We start from the raw sequence: 21,279 nt of genomic DNA on the forward strand, positions 1-21,279 counted from the left end.
TAAAGATTTACAGCCTCAGAAACCCTGTACAGGGTCGCTATGAGTCGGAACTGATGCCACGGCACATAACCACCAGTGTCTAAATTATGAGAGAATTGATTTCCCAGAATAATCCAAAGCTAAAGAAACAGAGTGGAGAGTGGGAAACAAGGTGCCCGTAACATCCAGAGGCTGATTCATAGAAAGTCCTGGAGCCATGTGCATTTTTAATATTACTGCCTTCCTGTCATGTATATTACATGTAGACATTTTCCAAACAGTGTGTACATTTCAGCCATAAAACGGAGGCAGTCAGTGTAGCAGCAGCCATGCTCTGCTTCATGAAATATGGAAAGCCTGTTTACTTAGTAACTATAACAGTTTGAAAGGCTTCAGGCTGAGGAGTTTATGCGTGACACAGCCTGCTGGACTGAGTGTAGTGAGGGAAGTGAAGCCACTGACACCTGTGGTGTGCCAGAAGTTGGAGAGTGAAGAAAGTGGGGTAAATGAGGCATGTGCCCCAAGCTCCAGTCAGATGAGCCATTTGTTCTCAGCCCCTGCCCCCTTTCAGTCAGCATTAGACTCATGTTTCCTGATGTAAAAGTACTCACCGTTTTCCGGGTCATCATCAGCCTCATTCCTTGTAATCATAGGAATGGGGAGTGGTAAAATCAATAATAAGAGTCAGTACAAACTTATCCAGATTCCTGGTGTGGCACTATAGGAGAAGCACTGGACTGCTCACCACAAGATTGATGGTTCAAACCCACCAGCCGCTCCTCAGAAACCCCTATGCAGGGTTGCTATGAGTCAGAACCAACTCAACAGCACTTAGCAACAGCAAGGACTATAACCAGGCTTTTTTCTGGTACTCATTGTCTTTTGTTGTTCACACATGATTATATGTACACACAAAACACACACACAGTGTTATTTCCTGTAACTGTTGGCACAGTGTTAAACACTTATCTGCTAACTGGGAGGTTGGCAGTTCGAATCCTCCAGCCAAGCCAGGGGAGATAAATGGGGCATTTTAACTTCCATAAAGATTTATAGCTTTGGAAATCCTCTGAGTTAGTTCAGCTCTGTCCTGTTGGGTCACTGTGAGTCCGAAAAATCCCAGTGGCACTGAACCAGAAGACCTTACTTAACTTCAGTACACTTCTTTAAGATCACAGTTTAACGTGCTCATCCTTTGCTGACTGTATCCACCTCTCAGAAGTGTTGGTGTGAAAACACCTCAGAATGAAATGAATATGGTATACAAATGTATGGCATATGTTCTTTAATATGCAGATGAAGCCCCCTTTTAGTCTGGGGGTGAGGAGTGAGGAAAGACAAGGAATGTTCACATAGCCAAGTTGTTAGACCAGAGCAACACAAGAGAAGCAATTTACTCAGGGCTGACATTTAGAGTTATAATTTTTTTCAAAGCCAGGCATGTATCTCTGGGCTGAAAATGACAATTTAGAGATCCTGCCATTGAAATCTCTTAGCTCAGTCCCCTTCTGTACTCCCATTTCAAGATAAGTGGGTCTACAGCCAAGCTCTTAGCTCTGATGCCACAATATCTCTGGGGTGGTACTTAATATCTCCAAGGTTACTTTAGATTTTACACAAAAATTTCTAATCCTCTAAAATTTCAAATGTAGATCATATATGAAGGGGAGGTGTTGGAAATGAAGTGAGTGGTCAGGGTGTCTTTACGACAAAAGGTAGGAAATCACTGGTGTAGACATTTCTAGTCCATTTGCAGAAAATTGCCTATTCTCAAATAGGTAGGTCAAGTGCAGAAAGAACCTGTACTTGAGATAAAATTTCCTCTCTGCACTTGGTATTCTCTCTATCAGGGCAGGTAGCTGAGTGCTGCCCACATTTTAACATCTTCCTATCTTCTCATTAGTACGTTTTCAGCTGTACGTATTTAGACGTTTTGCTTATAATGGATCTCACACTCATGGCTACAGAGATTGTATTCTGGGCTTTAAAGAGTCAAGTGGAGCTCTTAATTTTATAGGTAAAGACTGTGTTAAATGATTTGTTCAAGGTCACTGCAGCTTGTGGAGGTCAGGGGCAGATTTGATTCTCCCCAGAAAATGGACCGCTTATGGTCAGAAAGCAAGCACATAGAAACAGTAGTTTTGCGCTCCTGCTTTTGAATTTGTGTTGTCTTTTTAGATATCTGCTTGGGTACTGGGTAACAAGAACCGGACCTTGTTTATTTTACAAAAGATCACGTTTTGAGGATGTGTGACATAAACAGCAAAGATGATTACTCCTTTTCTTCACTGACTAATATCTCTAGCAAAAAAGAAAAATAGCAAAGTGTTGCAAACATTTTAAACAATTCTTCAGTCAAATTTTAGCAAAGGGTAGTTAAATCCCTTTAAGTTGGTTCCTACTCTTACTACTCCTGTATCTGGTTTCCAAGGCTTTAAATCTTTGCAGGAGCAGAAAGCCTTATCTTTCTCCTTTGGAGTGGCTGGTACGCTAGAACCGTGGACCTTGTGGTTCATAGTCCAGTGTTTATGGATACAGGGAGCTACTTTGCATTTTGGCGTGAACTTTCGCTTCATGAATTGCCCCACCCTTGTGTGTAGTAAAACTCTCTGTGGCTAAGCAGAATCACTGTTCCCCACTTGACATCAGCAGTTCATAGACATGCAGCCCCGGGCTGTGACTCATCATGGTGCTGTAGTTGTAGTTATTCCTCTGACTAAAGTCAGTTAAGCCAGCAAGGAGTCTCAGCTGCCATTTTCCAAGCTCCTCCAGCTTGAGCCCTAGAGAAGTTTAAAGGCTTCTTCTGCAGGGATAAAGTCCATTGGTCAGACTTGTACTATTACTTCCATTTAGAAACCATCTTGAGAGCATTTATATCTACTCCTTTGGGACTAGAATCTAAAATGATTGGTCCAAAGGAGGAGTTGGTGAGTTCACATTAATGTCAGTATTCTTTGTCCAAGTGTGCTTTCTGGATTATATATACACAGTTTGCCCTCTGAGGAAAGGGATAGCACAGGTATCTGGTGAAGCCACAGGACCAGCTAAGAGTGGATTCACTGGGACAGTGAGGTTGACATGCTTAGGATTCAATTCAGCTTTAGCATGCGAGCACACTCCCCATCAGGTGAATTCACAAAACTCCATCTACCTCAAGATTGGTTTTCTTCTGGCATCCTCAAAACTGAAATGTTTTCAGACCTAAAGAAAAACATTACTGAAGAAGCTGGCTGTAAGTTAGAGCAGTCTACAGATTAGTGAAGGGACATTCAACTTCAAGAATGCTTTTGCTTGAGAAGAAGATAGCAGAGACAGCAACAGCATCACTCAAGAGTCCCCCAGGACCATTTGTGGGGGACCACTAATCCCACATCCTTCCAAGTGCCAATTCAGCACATGTGCTTAGAGATGGGGTGTGCCACTGAAAAGCTGTTACATGAAACTCATTGTCATTTTTATGTTGACACTCAGAGAAATACATTAAGTCTTATAGAAATGTGTTTAAGTATTAGACCTTTGTTTCAAGGGCTAACGTAAGCTTCCTGAAAATTCAGATTGTGCTCTCTGGTCATTAGGGGACCAAGTGGTGCCTCCCACCTTAGGGCCACCTAATAGACCTTTCTTAGAAACCTTTAGTAGTTGTATTATGGTGCTGGTTGTGTAACATGGTTTTGGCTCATAGCCACCCTGCATAGGGTTTCTGAGGCTGTAAAATCTTTATGGGAGCAGAAAGCCTCATCTTTCTCCTGCAGAAGGACTGGTAGTTTTGAACTGCTATCTTTGAGTTGAGCAGCCTGACTTGTAATCACTGTGCTACCAGAGCTGCAAGTTGTGTTATAGGATTTGATTTTCTTTTTCTTTTTCTTTTTCTTTTTCTTTTTCTTAACTTCTTCTTTTGACCTTGCCTTTGGCACCTCTGTGTGTTTATTCGTCACGTTTGGTTAAATCTGTAAACCTTGAAAGCAGCCTCTCAGCTGATGCTCACAGTGTCTTAGCCTGAAGCTTCCCTGGACTCACTCTCTCCACTCCCAGAAGGCAGCAGGGAAGGGCGCTTTATTCTGGTGCCACTGTTTTATTTCTGCTTGAAGGTTAAAGGAGGAAGGACTCCAGCCTGGCTGACTATAGAGACCTTCTGCTAGCAGCCGGGAACCTTCACATGTTTACCAAGCATGAAATCCTACCTGTACCAGCAGGGCCTGCATCACACCTGGGGGTCTGACCATTTTTCCATCTTCCCTGGGGAAGCCACTGTAGCAGTTCAGATGAGTTGGGGGGTAGTTTTTGATTCTGGCTGTTAACTGGGTATCCTTCTAGTTTACTCCATCTGGATCCAGTATTCTCCTCTAATGTGGGGAGAAGAACCGCATACATTTTATTGTACCCAAGTATTATGTGGATACTTAAATACTTTTTAACTGAAGAAGAAAAATAATCCTGCCTTTGTACAAAATCATTTTAACAAACTGTTTATTATTGTATCCAGGTAACAAGCATGGTAAGTATTTTCACCAAACAAGAGTATTCTGCATTTTAGCTGTGCTTGGCAGACGTTTTGGCTAGCTTTGTGTTATCAGCCTTGGCTTGTCTAGAAAAGACCCATTTAGGAAAAGGAGAAACTACGTGCCTCCTGTAGAATCTTGTTCATCCTTGGCTTTAGAAAGAACCCTGGTAGCTGCAGAGCCACAGCGGGGATACTGAGCATGCGCCCGCCAGCATGCGCTTGGCCCTACCCTCCTTCCCTGTCCACCTGCTGCTTTCGAGCCACCGTGGTCTGCAGGGCTTCCGGGCCTCGTGTGACTCCAGCAGCTCCTGGACCTGGCCACGTGACAGCACCCACACACACAGTTTTCCATTGCTATGGGGGTGGTCTTACCCCCAGTCCACGCCCACATCTCCTCTCCCACTCAAAGACTGTATGCTAAAAGAAGGACCTTTATTTTTTCCTTTGAATGCGATACGTAATTGATGGAGGAATCTCCCTTCGGAAGCTGGAAATAGATAAATACGATGGCCATTCTTCACAGAAGCTTCCTATTCCATTTGAAAGTGCAGTTAAAAATATATGTTTAGAAATGTTGCCGCTGGGTATTCTCAGTACATGTTCAGAGCTGAGTCTGTTTTAGCTGTATCCAGTCATCAGTGCATGTGTGCTTTTTTGGCCTTTTGTGTGGCACTGTATTTTAGCCCCTGTGCTCGTGGCTGTGCCTGTGTGACCTGCATGGTGGTCATGTCTTGTATATTAAATCCATGTGTCACTGTCACATTCAAGGATCAGACTGCAAAGGATAAGGCCCTGCAACACATGGCGGCCATGTCCTCAGCCCAGATAGTCTCAGCCACTGCCATTCACAACAAGCTGGGGCTGCCTGGAATTCCACGCCCACCCTTTCCGGGGGCACCGGGGGTAAGTCACATGTGCTGAATCCGTAGCCATGGCTGCTACGGGGGGGTTGGGGTGGGGTGGGGGGGTGAGGTGGGAGGTGTAGGCCAGTAGTAAACCTTCCACTAAGCACTTCCTGTGAATTGAGCACGTGTAAATGAGAGGAAAGACCATGCTCTGCCAGGTGTGCACAGTGGTAATGGTCAAGGTGGGGAAAAGGAGACAGGGAGAAGAAGGTGAACCTGAGGAGGAAAGGGGAGAGAGAAGGAAGAGGGTGAGGGAAGGTGAGGAAGGACAAGAGAGGCAGAGAGAGAAAGGGAAGGAGGAGGAGAGGGAATCCTAGTGCAGAAAGATCATGGAAAAAACAAAGGGTCAGTCACTTTCCAGTGCCTTTCTGGATCTCTGTGTGCCTCATCCTTTTTCCTGGCCCTTGGTCTCTGTGTCTGTGTTCTCAGGGTCACCTAAGGGCAGCAGTCCACTAAGGGGACAAAGTGATCTATTAACATATTCATTTAACACCTACCAAGGGTTGAAGTTTATAATCTCAGCTATTCCTCAGAAGAATCACAAATGCCTCTGTACCATTTTACAGACCAGGAAACAGAGCTTGCTTAGTAATAAAATAGGTGGTTGAGTTTTTCAGTCTTTGTTGTTAGGTGCCTTTGAGTCCCTGTGTCCACCAGAAGGAAACACTGCCTGTACACCATCCTCACAGTTGTTGCCATGTTTGAGCCCATTGTTGCTGCCCCTGTGTCAGTCAGTCTGTCTCACTGAAGGTCTAGTCAAATAGATAGTGAAGCAAATTCATACCCCGGCTGTGTGACTCCGGAGCCTGTTTTCTTCCTTTACGTCATAGAGCCTCTCTGACTGGCATGGCTGGCACTAAAGGCCTGAAGGACACAACACAGCAAAGGAGGTGGCTGCATTGCTTCTCTGAGCTCCTGGTCCTCTTCCCCGGTGGCCCTTCCATGCTGTGAGCTGGAGGAACTTCAGGATGGAGAGAGGAAGAGAAGGATGAATAAAGCAGTCTAAGGCTCAGATCTCTGCTAGGTGTAATGAGGACATAGAGCGATGCCTGGGCCCTGCCTTCAAGGAGGTTTCCAGAAAAGAGATGCACAGGGGAAGCCTGAATTGCCAGGCCAAGGCTGTAGGTCCAAACCTAGTGGGCAGAGATGATCGTATCTGCCCTCAGAGATGGTAGATCAGGCAGCCTGTGGGGTGGTCGGGATCTGCTGCCCTTTTGCCAGGGTGACTATGTGTAGATGACCTGAGCTGGTCTTTGAAGTGAATCCATCATCCTGAAGCCTCTTGCACTTTGCCTTCCAGTTCTGGCCGGGAATGATACAAACAGGGCAGCCGGGATCCTCGCAAGAGTAAGTCTGCGGAGGGGCTGTCATTTACAAGGGCTCACCACAGCCCACTGCGGGGAGAGTTCTCCCGTGGATCATACTGCCATGGGCTTAGAGGAGAAAGGAGAGTGAACCTGACTACTGAGACCAATAGCAAGAAGAGGTTGATCTCTCAGAGCCAGGAGCTGTTGAAACACCTTGCTCCCACTTCAGTATTAGAGACAAAAGAGTTTCTGGGGGTGTCCTAGCTGGAAACAGGAAGTCAGCCCCTGTTTATTTGTGCTTCTGAATGGCAGAGTCTGGTGTCTTCCTAGAGGTGGCCTTGCCTGAGTGGGGCAGTCAGCAGTCCATTCTATTCTGGCTAACCCTGTGGTAGGAGCTGCTAATAGGAAATTTGGGGACAACGGAGGCAAAGCTCAGTACTCTGGAAAATAAGTGCAGTTTTCAGGGGGAAAGCAGAAAGGAAGAATTTTGAGCTACTTAGCTTGAAGGATGGCCTGAAGTATGTCCCAGCCTTGCTTGGTGACATTGACTGCTGACCTTAGTCTCTGCCAGGATGAGAAGAGAGGCTCAAAGACAGACATAATAGCACACAGAAGTCAGACTTAAGGTTGCCCACCCAGCCCTACAAGAGCCTGATTCCTCTAATCTCCCCAGCCATTGTCACTAGGAGAGAGCTTTGCCTGTTAGCACCTGTAGGCAGGGAACCTCAGGGCAGGCGGGTCTGTAGCTGGGGGGTGGCGGGAGGCCAAGACCGGCTCTGACAAGAAGTCACTGGTGCAATATTGATGTCTGACTCTCACCTCTGTGTTCCCAGCGTCAAGCCCTTTGTGCAGCAGGCCTACCCCATCCAGCCAGCAGTCTCGGCCCCCATTCCAGGTGAGTTTTCTCAGGTTAGGGGCTTGCAGACACAGCTGACCATGGGGCCCGTTACCTTGTTCCCGAACTCAAGGTGGCCCTCTCCATGTCCCAGCCTACCTAAGGCAAGGTTTAGCCCAGAACTCAGGCAGGTCACAGGGCTGCTGTTGTGGCCATGTCCAGTCATCTCCAGGAAGTGCCGATGGCTTCTCCAGGAGCAGGAAGCCTGTCACTTTCACTAAGGACACAGTGCCATCTTTAGAAGGGGAAGTGCCCATGGCTGCTTCCTCATCATTAATAAAAGCAGAAGTGGGAAAGTCTTGGCCCCAAGCCTGACCCTAGTCTTGAGGGCAGATGGTGGTTTTACTCACCCCTTCTAAGACAAGTGTATTCTGTGAAGACTCAGAACAGGGAGCATGTCTCCAGCCAGCTTGCCTTTGTCTCCCTCCTTTCCATGCTGACTCATGTGCACATAGGGTTGTTCAGTAGAGTGTTCGAGGTACAGTATAAAGACCTCTGTTCTCCATGGAAGTCCCCAAAGTGAAAATATTTTCAAGGTTGCCCTCTGCTCCACTACCATGGTGCATTCTGAGAGAGTACCCCATAGTGCTGGAAGTCACAGTCGTAAAAAACAAGAAATACAGACAAAAGGAACATCCAGCATGTCAGGGTCTCATAAGAAATCTTTGGAAACATCCACTTCTGACTGTCCTGTCGTTGTTAGGTGGTTTGAGAGCAGATGTCTTCTGGTCTCCGCTGTCTCATTGTAGGCAGTTCCTATGGGTTCTTTCCTATAAGACATGCCACAGCCCAGATTATTAGCTAAAGTTGGCTTTCTGAAGAGCACGTGTGGTCACTGTCTGGGGTCCTCGTTCAGAATCACACCAGTCTGATAACTTAGTTTCATTGCAAGCTATTGACCTTACCTTCTGGGTCATCTGTTTCATAAAGATCCCTGCCCCATTGTTAGCTTGAGGTAAGGCAGGTGGCCAGTATTAAAATGTCGATTGGTCTTTCAGGATTTGAGCCTGCGTCAGCCCCAGCTCCCTTGGTCCCTGCCTGGCAGGGCCGCTCCATTGGCACAACCAAACTTCGCCTGGTGGAATTTTCAGCCTTTCTGGAACAGCAGCGAGACCCAGACTCGGTGAGTGTGCTCAGTGAGGTCTATTCTGAACCAGAATTTGCTTCTCACACCTCTTTATTTCCTCTCCTTTCCCCTGCCCTCAAACCTGCCGAATACCTTTGTGAAAACAGACTCTGGAAAGAATAACCACGGGTATGACAGTCAAGTAAAATGGTGTCCACCTACTGACTAGTGTGCAGAGTCCTAAAATGGAATGTTTACTGCTCTGCACGCCAAACTGCAAGAACTGCTAGAACTGAAGGAAGAGACCTGAAGAGGGTCTTACATTTGATAGAATTTTAAAACATGGTAACATATATTGAGCTTGTGTGGGGTATTTTGCAAAGCTGTTTAATACATGATCGTATTTTAACCCTGCCAGGGCATGTTGTGTCTGGTAGGTGAGGAAACAGTACAGTTAGGCAGCTCCCCCGCAGTCCCACAGTTGATAGCAAACGGATTTCAGATTCACACTCAGGTCTTTATAGCTCCACTTACCAGCAAGCTATGTATAGGCTTTCCAGGTCTATGCTTTCTCAAGATAGAAAATTGTTATCTTCTTACAGAGATTTTTCTTTAAGGCGCTTTAGTAATTTAATGTGGAACGCACTGCATTATAATACCATAAATACCAATAACAGTGGCATCTGGACTTTATTTGTAATCTTTTTTTCCTTTTCTGTTCCCTCCCAGTACCCATCATCCTATTGTTTCTCAGCCAGGCCCCTCATTTCCCATACATATGTGATCTTTCCTTCTTCCCCACCCAACAAGCCCAGTACCCTTTTCTTTACACCCACTCTTTGGCTGTGAGTGTGAGCATTGCATCTGTGTGTGGGTGAACTCTAGGCAGAACTGAGGGAGTCATGAGTTTGTCTTTGGGATCCTCACCAACTCCTTTCTACGTTCTCTGTCGTCCCACCCCACCACTCTTAGGGCCTGTCAAAAGTTCATACATGCCATATTCCCTGTGTGTCTGTTCTTCTGGCTGTCATTCTGTTACCTAGCTGTCTGTGATAACTAACCAAGCTAGTAGGCATTGTGGGATGTCCTCTCCCCAAGAGCATTTGTGTGCTAGCTCAGTTGAAAGCCTCTGATTAGCATGGGGAGGCACCATCTGCAGAGGAGCGTCACTGACCAGCATCAGTGTGGAGACTCCACAGGCCAAGTGTTGTGCACTGATGTGCTGAGTCCGTGAGTCAGGAAGTTTGGGAATGGAGGGAAAACAGAGCCTTCTCCAAAATTAGAGCTAAAAATGAGGCTGTTGAGGCCAGGGAAGAGATGGCCATTTCAGAAAACCCCTCTCCTCAAGATTTTCAAGAAGAGTGATGGTGAGGGGTTAAAATCCCTATCTATAGGAAACATTGAAATAAACTGAAAGATTTCCTTTGTGATTCTATGCTTCCTATTTAAGAGGCTTTTCCTGAAAAGCTTACATGACTGTTTGGCTGAAGACTGGGATTTAACCCAGGAGAGGCTTCTGCTTTCTGTTGACTCAACAATGTTTTATTATTATTATTATTTTATGCTTTTGTTTATTGAATTGGTCTTGTTGAGAATATAGACAGCAGGACGTATACCTCAGTTTCTGCATGTATAATTCAGTGACATTGATTATAGTCTTCAAGCTGCATAGCCATTCTCACTCTCCCTTAATGAGTGGCTCCTCCCTTAATGACTGGCTCCTCCCCCATTCACATGAACTCAGGTTCTAAGCTTTCAAGTTGCTTTTGTCAACTTGATCCGATCTAGATAGTTCTTAAAAGAGCACGCTGCTCAGCCAGACCTTCACTTATATGGAACTTCATTGTTTACAGAGCTCTTTTTCACAGATTATTTCATTATGTCCTCATACTGTCTCCTGAGCTAGCTTCGAAGCTCCCCATTTCACAGATGAGGAAACAGAGACTCAGACACATTAAATGTTTACTCAGGTTAATTAGCAGAAGAACCAGGAGCCCGAATCTTCTGCTCCCATATACTACCTTTAAAAAAAAAGTATTCCTGTGTTTAGGTGCAAGTTTACATAGCAAATTAGATTCCCACTGAGTGATTCATAAACATCCTGTTCTGTGACACTGCTCACAGTCTCTGCAGTGTGTCAGCATCCGCTCCTTTCCACCTGGCCTTCCCTGTTTCCATCGCTTCAGTTTCCCTGCCCCTCTTTTGTCTTCTCATCTTTGCTCTTGAGTAAATGTTGACTGTTTGATTTTACATAGTTGATTGTTTAAAGGAACACATTCCTCATAGATGTTATATTTTATTTTATATGGAGGTTGGTGGTTATGTGCTGTGGAGTCGTTTCTGACTTATAGCAACCCTGTACAGGGTTTCTGAGGCTGTAAATTGTCACAGGAGCGGAAAGCCTCATCTTTCTCTCATGGAACCACTGGTAGTTTCCAGCTGCTGACCTTGAGATTACAAACCAGAGTCATAAGCACAACACTACTAGAGCTCACTATTTTATATGTTTGTTAAGTGCCATGGAGTAGGTACAGACTACAGCAACCCAGTATAGGGTTTACAAGGACAAGCTGATAAGCTTGAATGGCCAACTTTGCAGTTCAAAGCAACCTTGTATTCCAGCGCATTAACCTACAGTGCCACATCAGGATTCCACTACTTTATAGAAGTCAGTCTATTATTTGGCTATAAGTGACCTCCAAGACTGGCTTCATTCAGTTCCAATTTAAAGGGTAGTTGAGGACAGTAGTCCTGGGGGTTTCTCAAGAAAAATGAAGTCTTTGACAACTTTAATCTTTTCTCCATTGATAAAAATAATGTTTATTGGTCCAGTGGTGAAGAGTTTTGTTTTCTTTACATTGAGACGCTATCCATACCAAAGGCTATGGTCTTTGATATTCATCAGGAAGTATTTTAAGTCCTCTTAACTTTCTGAAAGCAAGGTTATATCATCTGCATATTGCAGGTTGTTAATGAGTCTTCCTCTGATCCTGTTACCACATTTTTCTTCCTAAAACCCAGCCTCTCGGATTATTTGCTCAGCATACAGGTTGAATAAGTATGGTGAAAGAATACACTCCTGTTGCACACCTTTCCTAATTTTAAGCCATTCAGAGTTTCCGTGTTCTGTTTGAGCAACTGCCTCTTCGTCTATGTACAGGTTCCTCATGACCACAATTAAGTGTTCAGGAATACTCATACTTCACAATGTTGTCCATAGCTTGTCATGATACAAGCCTTTGCATAGTCCATAAAGCACAGGTAAACATCTTTCTCGTATTCTCTGCTTTCAGCCAAGATCCATCTGATGTCAGCAGTGATAGCCTTCAGTCCATGTCCTCTTCTGAACATGGCTTGAATCTCTGGAAGTTCTCTGTCAATGTATGCTTGCAGCCATTTCTTTATTACCTTTAGTAAAACTTTACTTACATGGGATATCAAAGAGATTGTCCGATGATTTCTGCATTCTTATGGGTCACCTCTCTTTGGAATGGGCACAAATATGGATCTCTTCCAGTCAGTTAGCCAGATAGTTGTGTCTTCTAAATTTCTTGGCAGAGATGAGTGAGTGCCTCTAGTGTTGCCACACTTTGTTGAAATATTTCAATTTTTATTCCATCAATTCCTGGTGCCTTGTTCTTTGCCAATTCCTTCTATGCACCTTGAACTTCTTCCTTCAGTATCATTGGCTCTTGATCATATGCTACGTCTTGAAATGGCTGAAGATCAACCATTTCCTATGGGTACAGTGACTCTGCATATTCCTTTCATCTTCTTTTGATGCTTTCTGCATCATTCAGTAATTTGTCCAGAGAATTCTGCAATAATGAAAGTCGAGGCTTGAATTTTTTCTTCAGTTCCCCCAGCTTGAGAAATGCTGAGCATGTTCTTCCTTTTTGGTTTTCTGACTCCAGATCTTTGCACATTTTGTTGTAATATTTCAGTTTGACTTCTTGAGCTGACCTTTGAAATTTTCTGTTCAGCTCTTGTACATCCCCAATTCTTCCATTTGCTTTAGTATCGCTATGGTGGAGAGCAAGTTTCAGTGTCTCTTCTGATATCCGTTTTGATCTTTACTTTCTTTCTTGTCTTCTTAATGACTTCTTGCTTTCTTCATATATGATATTCTTGATACCATCCCACAACTCTTCTGGTCTTCTTCTGTCTTTAGTGTTTAATGTATCAAATCTGTTCTTCAGATGATCTCTAAATTCAGGTGGGATATATTCAAGGTCATATTTTGGGTATTTGAAATGAACAAATGTTTGGTTTTGTAGAATTCTGTCATGTGATCTCCTACATCTTTTCTATCACCAAGGCCATATTTTCCAACTGCTAAACCTTCCCCTTTGTTTCCAACCTTTGTATTCTAATTGCCAGTGATTATCAATATATACGGATTGCATGTTTCATCAATTTCAGATTGAAGAAGTTGGTAGGATTCTTCTATTTCATCCTCACTGGCTTTAGTGGTTGGTGTGTAATTTGAATAATAGTGGTATTAACAGGTCTTCCTGGTAGGCGCATGGATATTATCACAGACAGCTTTGTAGTTCATTTCAAGATTTTGATATGCTTTTTTTTAACGAATGCAACACCATTCCGCTTCAATTTGTCATTCCCAGCATAGTAAACGATGTGGTTATCAGACTCTAAATGGTCAATACTAGTCCATTTCAGCTCACTAATACCTGTTATCGATGTTTATGCATTCAATTTCATTTTTGACAATTTCCAATTTTCCTATATTCATACTTCATATATTCCATGTTCCATTTATTAATGGATGTTTACTGCTGTTTCTCTTCATTTTGAGTTGTTCCCCATCAGAAAATGAAGGTCCCAAGGGCTTTACTTCCGAAGGCTTTACTCCATACGTGTCATCTTGGTCAACTCTACTTTGAGGAGGCAGCTCTTCCCCAGTTGTATTTTGAGTGCCTTCCAATCTGAGGGGTTCATTTTCCGGCACTGTATCTGACAGTGTTTCTATCCTATTCATAAGGTTTTCAGTGACTAAATATTCGGAAGTAGTTCGTCTCTCTTTCTTCCTAGGCTATTTTTGTCTAGAAGCTCACCTGAAACCTGTCCACTATGGGTGACCCTGTTGTTGTTGTTGTTAGGTGCCATGAAGTCAGTACCGACTCATAGTGACCTTATGCACAGCAGAACGAAACAAAGCCCGTTCCTGGGCCATTCTCACTATCACTGCCACACTTGAGTTCATCAATGCTGCCACCTGGCTGATCCATCTCGTTGGGGGTCTTCCTCTTTTTCTCTGACCCTCCATCTTACCAAACATGATATCCTTCTCCAACGACTGTTCTCTCCTGACAGTATGTCCAAAGTATGAGAGACGAAGTTTGGCCATCTTGGCCTCCAAGGAGTGAGTACTCTGGCTGCACTTCTTCCAAAACAGATCTATTGGTTCTTTTGGCAGCCCATGGCACTTTTAGTATTCTCCTCCAACACCATAACTCAAAGGCATCAATTCTTCTACGATCTTCCTTATTCACTCTCCAGCTTTCGCATCCATATGAGGTTATTGAAAATACCATGGCTTGGGTTAGGCGCACCTTAGTCCTCAAGCTGACATCTCTGCTCTTCAACACTTTAAAAAGTTCCTGTGCAGCAGATTTGCCTAATGCAATACATCATTTGATCTCTTGACTGCTGCTTCCGTGAGTGTTGATCCAAGAAGAATGAAGTCCTTGACAACTTCAATCTTTTCTCCATTGATAAGAATGTTGTTTTTTGGTCCAGTGGTGAGGATTTTTGTTTTCTTGACATTGAGATGCAATCCATATCAAAGGCTTTGCTCTTTGGTCTTCATCAGTCAATGTTTTAACTCCTCTTCACTTTCAGCAAGCAAGATTGTATCATCTGCATATCGCAGGTTGTTAATGAGTCTCCCTCCAATCCTGATTCTACATTTTCCTTCATAGAACCCAGCTTCTTGGATTATTTGCTTAGCATACAGGTTGAATAAGTATGGTGAAAGAATACAACCTTGTCGCACAACTTTCTTAATTTTAAAACATTCAGTGTTTCCATGGTCTGTTTGAACAACTGCTCTTGGTCCAGGTATAGATTCCTCATGAGCACAAGTAAGTGTTCTGGAATACTCATACTTCGCAATGTTATCCATCACTTGTCGTGATCCACACAATCGACAGCCTTTGCGTAGTCAATAAAGCACAGGTAAACATCTTTCTGATATTCTCTGCTTTCAGCCAAGATCCATCGGACTTCAGCAATGATATCTCTCATTCCACAGCCTCTTCTGAATCTGGCTTGACCCTCTCTGGAAGTTCTCTGCTAATGTCGGATTGTAGCCGTTTCTGTATTACCTTTAGCAAAACTTTACTTGTATTGGTATATCAAAGAGATAGTCCGATGATTTCCACATTCTTTTGGGGTACCTCTCCTTGGAATGGGCACAAATACGGATCCTTCTAATCAGTTGGCCAGATAGTTGACTTCAAAATTTCTTGGCATAGATGAGTGAGTGCCTCCTGTGCCACCTGACTTTCTTGAAAGATTTCAATTTTTATTCCATCAATTTCTGGTGCCTTGTTCTTTGCCAGTTCCTTCAGTGTACCTTGGACTTCCTCTTTCAGTATCATTGGCTCTTGATCATATGCTACCTCTTGAAATGGTTGAACATTAACTATTTCCTTTTGGTACAGTGACCCTGCTGGTATTTTAAATACCCATGGCATAGCCTCCAGAATCACAGCAACTCACAAGCCCCACCACAGTATGACAAACTGACAGACGAGTGCTGGATTCATGGAAGTAGCGGTCCAAAATATCAACCGTGTATTGTATAAGGCCAGTCTGCTGCACAAGACCTCTTAATATGTTCAAGAGCAAAGATGCCAGTGTGCCTGACCCAAGTCATGGTATTTTCAGTAGCCTCATATACATGTGAAATGTGGACAGTTAACAAGGAAGACCTTAGAAGAATTGATGCCTTTGGTTATGTGGCTGGAGGACCATGGACTGCCATGGTAACAGATCTATGTTAGTAGTACAGCCAGAATGCTCTTTAGAAATTAGGATGACCAGAATTCGTTTCTTATACTTTGGGCATATTATCAAGAAGGACCAGTCCCTAAAGAAGAACATCATGCTTGGTAAAGTGGAGGGTCAGCGAGAAAGAGAAAGACCCCCAACAAGATAGATTGGCACAGCGGCAGCCACAATGGGCTCAAGTGTAACTCTGGTGAGGGTGGTGCAGGAGCGTTAGGTTCTGTTGGGCTTAGGTTCACTGTGAGTCAGAACCAACTTGACGGCAGCAAACAACAACAACAAAAATTAGTGAGGAGCCCTGGTGTGGCACTGTAGGACACGCAGTGGACTACTGACATAAAGCAGGCAATTCAAATCTACTAGCTTCTCAGAATCCCTAGACAGGGTTTCTATGAGTCAGAACCGACTCGAAGCCACTTGACAACAACAACAACAACAAATTAACGAGCACTTGTAGCACTGTAGAATAAGCACTGAACTGCTAACCACAGTTCGACAGTTCAAACCTACTATCCACTCGGCCGGAGAGAGATGAGGCTTTCTGCTTCCCTAAAACTGTAGTCTTGGAAATCGTACAATCGCACTTAACAGTAGCAACAAACAAATTAAAGTTTGCATTTGTGTTTTGCAGATCTTCGTCTCCATACAGATATAAACTCCCTGTCTTCCCCTTGTTTGTAATGGCTTCATATTACCTATGGCCATTGAGCCTTACAGGATAGGGAGTTTCTAATTCTCTAATTTCTGTGAAAGCAGACCACCACACCTCTCTCTGGGGAAGCGAGTGACTGGTGTATATCGAAGCCTCTGACCTTGTGATGGACAACTGAGCACCACCAGTGCTCCTGTAATGTTGTTGTGAGGTTCCATCGAGTAGGTACCGAGTCACAGCGGAACAGAATGACACACTCTGTGGTCCTGCGCTAACCTCTTAATTGTTGCTACGTTTGAGTCAGTGGCAGCTGCCACTTTGGCATTCCATCACACGGGGAGTCTTCCTCTTTATGTCCACCCCTCCACTTTATCAAACGTGAGATCCTTCCTTCTCCAGGGCCCGTCCTTCCTAACAATATGTCTGAAGTATGAGAGATGAAGTTTGGCCATTCTAGCCTCCAAGGAGCACTCTGGCTGTACTTGTTCCAACACAGATTGGTTTGTTGTTTAGGCAGCCCATGGCACTTTCAATAGTCTCCTCCAACACCGTAACTCAAATGCATGCTGTCTTGTTGGTTCTGACTCGTAGCAGCCCTGTATACAGTTTCTTAGAAGTGGCTGGTAGGTTTCAAGCACCAGCTTTGTGATTAGTAGTCCAGTGCTTATCCTCAGCACCACACCAGGCCTCTAAATATAATGGCTTAGGTTTATTAGAATTATAAGTTCATAAAATAATTTTAGTAGAAGAAAATTTATGGATGGTACTCATGAAAGATAAACAAGCACATTGATTAACCAGATGCTGTACTATTTTTGGTGAGTGATTTCTTTCATCTTTACCAGAGCTCTACGAGGTGGGTTTTTATTTTCCAAGAAGAGGCTTGGAGATACTCTTGTCTTATAGTTAGTCAGTAGCTACAGTCACTCTGAGCCCAAGTACAGTCTCCCAAGAGGAGATAAGAGTTGGCCACAAATAAGTTGGATCTGAGTCATAGTGACCCTATATGGAGTTTGCATGGAGCTGCTGGGTTTGAAGTGTAGGCCCTCTGGTTAGCAGTCCATTGCTTATCCTATGGAGCCATTACTAGGACTCCTGTTGTTAGCTGCCTTCGGGTGGTTCAGACTTGTAGGGACACTGCCCAGTAGAATGAAACACTGGTCCTGTACTAACCTCACAATCATTGTTACACTGGAACCTATTACAGCCTCTCATGTTAGTTGGGTCTTCTCCTTCTTGCGTCAACATTATGTCTTACCTTAATTATCCCTTATGAGGTAGCTAACTACAGTATGAGACAGCTAACTAATATTGGAAATAGGATTCAGATCCACGTTCTTGAGATTGTGACCAAAAGGCTGTACTGTCCATTTTTATCTGACCGGTAGCCCGTTTTGTAGTGTAGTGGTTAGGAGTCAGGCTGTTCGAAACTACCAGCTCTTCCACAGGAGAAAGATGAGACTTTCTGCTTCCGTAAAGATTAATAGCTTCGGAAACCCTATGCAGGATGCTATGAGTCGGAACCAACTCTGCAGCACACCACCACCATAATCAATAAAGGACTAAATCAAAGAATAATCTAAGGGGCACGCGCCCCCTGCTGGTGCTGCATCACACGCAAACCAGATGGCAAAGTTTCTCCAAGTTGGTGGTTTGTATTGGTGGAAAAGCAGCAAGTCAGTCCCTCTATTACTTTTGGGTCAGCAAGAAGCTAAGAGAAAAACAGCAGAGGGCAAAGAAAGTAAGGAAGAATGTAAAAACTGAAGACTATTTTAGAAATGGTTAGTAATGCATGAAAATACACTTACTATGGTGATTTTCAAATTGCATAACCAAAGCCTTAAGAAAACAAAAATCCTCACCACTGGACCAATAAACAGCATTCTTATCAATGGAGAAGAGATTGAAGTTGTCAAGGACTTCATTCTTCTTGGATCAACTCTCAACACTCGCGGAAGCAGCGGTCAAGAGATCAGACAACGTATTGCACTGGGTATATCTGCTGCACAGGAACTTTTTAAAGTACTGAAGAGCAGAGATGTCAGCTTGAGGACTAAGGTGCGCCTGACCCAGGCCATGGTATTTTCAAAAGCCTCATATGGATGTGGAAGCTGGACAGTGAATAAGGAAGATTGTAGAAGAATTGATGCCTTTGAGTTGTGGTGTTGGAGGAGAATACTGAAAGTGCCATGGACGCCAAAAGAACCAATAGATCTGTTTTGGAAGAAGTGCAACCAGAGTGCTCCTTGGAGGCCAAGATGGCTAAGCTTCGTCTCTCCTACTTTGGACTCATTGTCCGGAGAGAACAGTCGCTGGAGAAGGATGTCATGCTGGGTAAGGTGGAGGGTCAGAGAAAAAGAGGAAGACCCCCAATGAGATGGATCAGCCAGGTGGCATCATTGATGGACTCTAGTGTGGCAGCGGTAGTGAGGTTGGCCCAGGATCGGACATTGTTTCGTCCTGCTGTGCATGGGGTCGCTATAAGTCGGTTCCGACTCGATGGCACCTGACAACAACAACAATCAAAGCCTTAAAGTGCAGGTTTGAGATCGCTTCCCTGCTGTGAACTGTGAGCAGAATCCTAGGGAGGGCTGGAGAGTAGCTGTCCTGCAGAACTCTGGTGATCCATCCACCCCACCCTGCCCTAGCCCCAGGGCATGGCAGGCCCCTTCAGCTTCCTGGTAGCTCAGTGACTTCTGCTCCACAGCTGGCAAACCCAGCCCGGTTAGACTTCTCAGGCACTAAGCAGGAGCTTGGGCAGGAAGAGTGCTGGGAGGCTTTACACTACCAGGGAAGGGGAACTTGGGGATGGAGAGGAGAGGAGATTGTTGTCTGTCAGTTTTGAAGGAGGACTGTCTGGTGGGAGAAGGTACAAGTGGTGCAGCACACCTCAGCCCAGGAACCTCAGTTCAGGAACGCAGGCTGCACCTTTATGCGTTCTAGCAGTAGCCATCAGTGCCAGCAGTGGCTGAGCTATATTAACTACCAGAGGGTAGGTAACATTATCCAGTTCCTTTATTCAGAATGTCCATGTCACTTCATTGTACTTTTGAAGAAATAAAGTGAGAATTTAAAGTAAAAATGGCTGCCTTCCAAAGTATTCATGAGAGCTTCCCAGGGCAGGCGGAACACAGCAGGACTCCTCCCACTGGGTAGAGATAGATCTGTCTTTCCTTGAGGTACTTTCCCAAATCCTCCTTCAGTGTTTCTTCTCAGGATATGGGATCAAGGCATGAAAGAAGCAAAGAATTGTATCCACCTATGTGAAGGAGGGGAGTCCTGGTGTGGTGCTGTGGGTTAATGTGGTGGACTGCAACGTTAGTTTGAATCTCAAGGTCGGTGGTTCAAGCTGCTCCTCGGAATCCTATATAGGGTCGCTATGTGTCAGAACCGACTTGGTGACATTTAACAACACCAACAACTTAAAGGGGACTCCAAAAGTTCACGGAAAATTCCATTATCTTTCCCACAAATTTGTGAAGCTCCCTGGCCCCTTAGGACATGCTTTCTTTTCCCACAGGTGCCATCTGTCTAGTCTAAAGAGAAAGTTGGCATTTGACTCCCTGACCAGCTGTGTGAGACTTGGGACAAATGACTTCACAGATGGAAGTTACAATTTCTAGTCTGTAAATTGGACCCAACAGGACTCCTTCCATTGTATCACTGCTATAAGTACATGCAGTGACTCCCTTGGGACACACCGAGCACAGTAAGATTGGGGATTTGAATCTGCAATATCTTATGGTAATGTAGCAGTAAATCAAGACAGTCAGGACAAGGATCAGGCGTGAGAGAGTCTGCACCCCACCTGCAAATGGACTCAAGTGAGATTCAAGTGGGACCACTGTTGGTTTCTTGAATTAAAAAAAAAATAAAGTTTTTATTCTGAATTGAGTGATAGTTTACATGGGAGAACATCCGTTTTACACTCATCCTATCATATTTCATTTCATTGCAATGATTACAATCCCCTCTGTGCATCATCATTCAACATTATTTGCTTCTATTCCCTCTGTTTTTTGTTTGTTTTTTTGATGTACACAGAAACACTCAGGAATATATAATCATTTAAACAACCCAAGGGCACATTCTGCAAGCCTACCTCCTGGCTGCCAGCACTCAGCCTTTCTCTTTCAATGAGTCTAGAGTCCTCAGCTGCTCTCTCTCTCTCTCTCTCTCCATGTCCTCATCTCTGCCTCCATCTCTGGTGTCGCTGCTTCTCTGGATGTTGTTGTTAAGTGCTGTTGAGTCGGTTCTGACCCATAGCGACCCTGTACAGGGTTTCCAAGGCTGTAAATCTTTACGGGAGCAGAACGCCTCACCTTTCTCCCTCGGAGCGGCTGGTAGTTTCGAATTGCTGGCCTGAAGGTTCGCAGCCCGATTCATAACCACTATGCTACCAGAGCTCCTCTGGATAGGGTCCCACATTCTACTCCTACTCTTCTCCCTTGATGGTCCTAGGGTTCTCTGTTCCTCAAATGTAAGATTAATTACTCCCCCCTCTTGGTTACAAAACAAAAGTAATATTTGAATAGGTAATGTATTCATGTGGTCAAAATTTTAACAGCATGAAAGAAGATTAGCAGACTTTCCTTTCTTGTTAATTCTTACCCCACCCCAAAATATATTATTAGTTTCATATGATTCTTCCTAGAGATTTTAATTTTTTTAATGCACAGCAAAACTTATGAAAGCCAGAACCCATGTAAGATGCAAATCTGCCATAGGAGGAAAACTCAAATATTTCCCACTAAAAGAGAACGATAGGAAAGTGGCAAGACTGCATTATGTGAAAGGCAGAGATTTTTCACGACCCGGAAAAACAAGGCAGCCCCATTGAGTTATGGCTCTCATAGGCTTTACTGAATACAACTTCCTATGAATTACATGCTCTTCCAACTGCCCCTTTTCTTTTCTTTTCTTTTTTTTTTTTTTTTTTTTT

At 44.1% G+C, this 21,279-nt stretch overlaps 1 protein-coding gene across 2 annotated transcripts in view; it reads left to right on the forward strand.

Moving 5' to 3' along the window:
- Positions 1–21,279, forward strand: part of TEAD1 (TEA domain family member 1 (SV40 transcriptional enhancer factor)) — a 226,911-nt gene that overhangs the window by 146,437 nt on the left and 59,195 nt on the right. Inside the window, exons 4-8 of one of the 2 annotated variants that reach the window (XM_006865766.1) lie at positions 4,463–4,474; positions 5,249–5,383; positions 6,686–6,732; positions 7,526–7,587; positions 8,586–8,710. In XM_006865766.1, the coding sequence (XP_006865828.1) occupies positions 4,463–4,474; positions 5,249–5,383; positions 6,686–6,732; positions 7,526–7,587; positions 8,586–8,710 (381 nt within the window). The remainder of the gene's footprint in view (positions 1–4,462; positions 4,475–5,248; positions 5,384–6,685; positions 6,733–7,525; positions 7,588–8,585; positions 8,711–21,279) is intronic. The other variant, XM_006865767.1, reaches the window with a different exon arrangement.

This window comes from Chrysochloris asiatica, unplaced genomic scaffold, assembly GCF_000296735.1.
Source record: "Chrysochloris asiatica unplaced genomic scaffold, ChrAsi1.0 scaffold00083, whole genome shotgun sequence".
NCBI classification, from domain to species: domain Eukaryota; kingdom Metazoa; phylum Chordata; class Mammalia; order Afrosoricida; family Chrysochloridae; genus Chrysochloris; species Chrysochloris asiatica.